This window comes from Zingiber officinale, chromosome 7B, assembly GCF_018446385.1.
Source record: "Zingiber officinale cultivar Zhangliang chromosome 7B, Zo_v1.1, whole genome shotgun sequence".
NCBI lineage: Eukaryota > Viridiplantae > Streptophyta > Magnoliopsida > Zingiberales > Zingiberaceae > Zingiber > Zingiber officinale.
Genome location: NC_055999.1, coordinates 91660795 through 91664963, shown reverse-complemented (window position 1 = coordinate 91664963; position 4169 = coordinate 91660795). Strand labels below are relative to the sequence as shown.

The window sequence follows — 4169 nt, the reverse complement described above, 5'->3', positions numbered from 1 at the left end:
GTTGGACCAGAATATGCTCTTGTAGGTATGACCTGCTAATTTAGAGCAGATTAGCATGAGTTGTGGAGGTGTGGATTGAGGAGCCGCATAGGGATTGTGGGTCCTACTTGATTATAGCTTATAACTGCAATGGTTGTTGTAGATAGGAATAAGGAGCTCGAGAAATCAAGCTCAATTGAGGGGAGCAGAGGAGCTCATAGGGTAGAATATAATTCGGGAATCTCGAAATAGAAAACTTGGAGAGCTCAAAGTGAAGAGCTCGTAGGGGAGAATTCGGGAAGCTTGAAATAGAGAACTTGGAGAGCTCAGAGTGAAGAGCTCGTGGAGCTAGGAATATAGAACTCCAAGAGCTCATCCTTAGCACGACTTGTGAATCTCCATACATAGCAATGTGTTGACCAGCAGCAGAGGTCAATAGTTGACCTTCTAGGATAGGTCAACCAGTTGACCTTCTAGAAGAGGTCAATCGATCTACTGGCCTACCGACTTCCCGTGAGAGTTCGATCCTCTTCTAGAATTTTGTATGTATTGCTAGATTGATATAGGTACAGTTTGCTAAGCTAGGGTAGGATTAATATTGTAAATGATGAGTTTGGGAGGCTAATAATAATATATGGATACGGATACAAATCTAATGACAAAGTCAGTGCGGGTGATTTACTTGGACTATAGGCCACGAGTGTCAATGCCGACGTCGATATCGACGCCAACACCCGAGTTAATTTTCTTTTTCTCTTTTATTTTTCTCTTTTTTCGCCAATAAAATTGACTTTTTTTTCTTCTCACAGTTGTTGGACACCCGGGCTATCGCCCGGATAGGCACGTACCTGGCTCCGCACTTGTACAAATCATAGCTGATGTTAATAAACAAAGATTTACCATATAAATATTATTCAGTTGGTATAATTGTTTATATTTATTTTTATAAGTACTGGTGTCCCTAGATTACCATATTTGTGGGATATTTTTCATAAACTCTTAAAGAACAACTTATATAAATATGCTTACCGTAATAAAGGAAACAACTATTTCCTCTGCTTTATTTTTCTACATATTACACTAGTACTGAAAACAATCAAAAGATTAAGCATTTAGAGTTCTACTTGAAAAGGTTGCATCATTAATCCTAACATATCTTTTTCAGAACTGGGAAGGACGTTATATATAATTAAGGCCTCTTAGAGTACCTCAACTTTAATTTCGTCCACATTTTTCCTTTTTGAGTTTTAGTAATTCGATATGATATATAGATCAGTTGGCGGTTTGATCCAGAGGCGGCCGCGGTGATATCAGCCGTGGGCTCATCACGGTGATGCTGTTGAGCTCCGGAGGCACGCTCAAGCGCCGCGACGGACGCCACCTCTTCTTGTTGCTCTTTATCGTTCGCGGCTTATCACTCGCCGTCCGCTGCACGAACCTCCTGATTCTCTCCAGCGCGGCTTCCATGGTCTCCTCATCCATGTTGGCGAAGCACACCCTGAACCACCCAGGCTCCGAGCAGTGGAATGACGACCCCGGCGATATGTTGAGCTTAACATCATAGATAATCACCCGCCAAAGCTCCAGCTCTGCCGCCACCGTCTCCGCTTTCAACATCCACTGCAAGTTCATCCAGCAAAACAGCCCCGCGCTGCCGTCCAAGCAATGTATCCCGACCTCGCTCAGCCCCGCCGTGAAACGCTGGTGCTGAAGACGCAGCCGCCGCTTGTTCTCTGCCAAGAGATTGGTCGTGAAGTGGTCGTCGCGCAGCATGTTGGCCAGCAGCCTCTGCGTCTGAGTGGACACCAGCCCGAAGCTGGACATCCTGCGAGCGCATCGGACAACCGCGTCGTTAAAGGAGTAGATGATCCCCACGCGGAATCCAGGGACGCCCAGGTCCTTGGACAAGCTGTAGGCGATGTGGAACAGGGTCCTGTCGCAATGGGGGGAGACTTCGTCGAGGATCGCAGCCACGCTGACGTATTCGGGCTCGCCGAAGACGGTCCCAGAGAAGACCTCGTCGCAGATCAAGTGGATTCTCTTCTCGCAGGCGAAGCTGACGAGAGTTCGCAGTGTCTTGGTGTCCATGACGGTGCCCAGGGGATTGGAAGGGTTGGTTACCAGGATTCCCTTGACGGTAATTCCGGAGTTACGCGCGTCCTGGAAGGCATTTACCAGCGCGGTTTTAGTGATCTTGAAGTTGTTGGAGCTGTCACAGTGGATGGGAAGAAGCTTCACTCCCGTCCTCCATTGGAAGTCTCGATCGAATCTGGAAAGAAAGACGTTAATTAATTAATTAATTAATGTTAGATAAAATGGCCGGCAATATCTAAGAGAAAATTTGGATCGATCTGTGCATGCACGCACGCCGGATAATATGGTGTCGGAACGAGGAAAGCTTGGCCAGGGTTAGCGAGGCAAAATGCAAGCGTTTCTTGTGCTCCGGTGGCTCCGCCGCTCATCACGATGCGGTCCGGGTCAAATTTAACTTTTCCACCTCTCACTTTCTCCATAAACAAAGCGATCGCCTGAGCATTATATTCAGTATCAAGATAAGCTAGCAAGGAACAATTAAATGTGGCAATTTTTTTCGATAGGAGTTTAATTAAATACCTCTCTGAAATCTTGTAGGCCGTGATAGTCCTGGAAATTGGCAATGTCTTTGAAATCTGACACTCCCTCCTTCGTGCAGATTGACGCCTGTGGGTTCTTCTTAATCCATTCTTGAATCAACTCGAGGCAGAGCTGAAAATTTTAATTATATGAAACTAATTGAGTGCTCAGACACATGCATATAAATAAGAAGACTCGTGCATGCATGATATCTAAATATACTCCACTATTGAGCCAATTAACCTGGTTTTCTGCGAGTCCCATTTGGATGACTCCGTTGGAGTTTTTGGTCGGGTGGAAAGGGTCTTCATCGTACGCTTTCCATCCATCAAAGTAGCAGGAGTTCTCTCCATGGCCATCACATGTTGCCATCCTCGAGAGGACCTGGTAGTGCGAGCTCACCTCATCATGAACTTCCATTGGCAATTAATTAATTAACTAAGTATTGCCTTAGTCGTACTTGACAAGGGAGATGGATAATTAGTACTTTAGTCCTCATCATGATTTTATAGCCAACTGAAACCATTCAACTTCTGATATATTGTGTCCGGGCCGGCGCTCGTGAGTTCAAAAATCACGTGTAGCCTCCATAAATTCTATGTTTAATAAACCAAGAATTCTACTCGATTACCATATCGAAATTGAATCGTCTTCAAAGAAATTAAAGTGAAGCTGAAGCAGCGAAGCTTCGCTGAAAGGTGGTAGGTTTGAGGCGTAATGATGATCGATCGAGAGGTCACCTTAGAGCATGCGAAATCAGAGTTACGTAGCCTTTTCTTGATTTCTTCCCCCAGAAATCTGCATAATCTCAACATGCGTCCTTATCAGCGGATTACCTCCCACAGTAAGAGGCGATTCCAATTTGGGTTCTACAACATTAAAATTGGTGTGATTCATCCATTAAGCACACGGTCTAGAACCTGGCGGACTTTTTATAGATTTCAAGAGGGTGGCGGACTTTTTTCAGATTTCAAGGGGTCGAATAATAACGATTACGTCACGGTTTTTCTTTCCATTGGTGGGCAACCTGGAAAGTTCTGAGGTTGAACTATAATATTTTTTTCTCACTTTCCCTCCCCTAAGACTACATTAAGTTTGTTTTTTCCTTCTACGTTGCTATAATTGATCATGGAATGTATTAAAATATATTATAGATCATCTGACCCTTATATAAAGGGTCACTATATTAGATAAAATTCTTCATGATTTATATCCTTTTTGGATTGTATGAGTCTGAAGGCCCCATAATGAGGATTAACACTAATTATATCAATTAAAATATTTGTTTTTATGGTTCAATCTTATATTTGATCTTTACACAAAGATTTTAAATTAGATTATATATTTTAATTTTAATTGAATATGTATTTAAGTGTATAAGAACTTAGAAGAATATCCCTAGAGTTTAGAGAACTTATATGTTCAGTCACGTCCTCAGGGTATATTTGTCCGTCAAATCAGACGACATCTCCTAGTGATAATATGAAAAATAAGATATATAATTCAGATCAAATAAAATAAACATCGGTCCAAAATAAAAAAAATATGCTAACTTTTTAAATACCATTGCATGTATA

The 4169-nt window shown here is 42.6% G+C and overlaps 1 protein-coding gene across 1 annotated transcript; it reads right to left on the bottom strand.

Moving 5' to 3' along the window:
- Window positions 1-1251: 1251 nt before the first annotated feature.
- On the bottom strand, window positions 1252-3012 carry LOC122004538 (1-aminocyclopropane-1-carboxylate synthase-like). Its single transcript, XM_042559410.1, has 4 exons — window positions 2836-3012; window positions 2593-2724; window positions 2347-2507; window positions 1252-2248 (listed from the first exon to the last, which is right to left on the bottom strand). The coding sequence occupies exons 1-4, from the start codon at window positions 3010-3012 to the stop codon at window positions 1252-1254; spliced, it is 1467 nt and encodes a 488-aa protein (XP_042415344.1).
- Between the last annotated feature and the right edge of the window lie 1157 nt (window positions 3013-4169).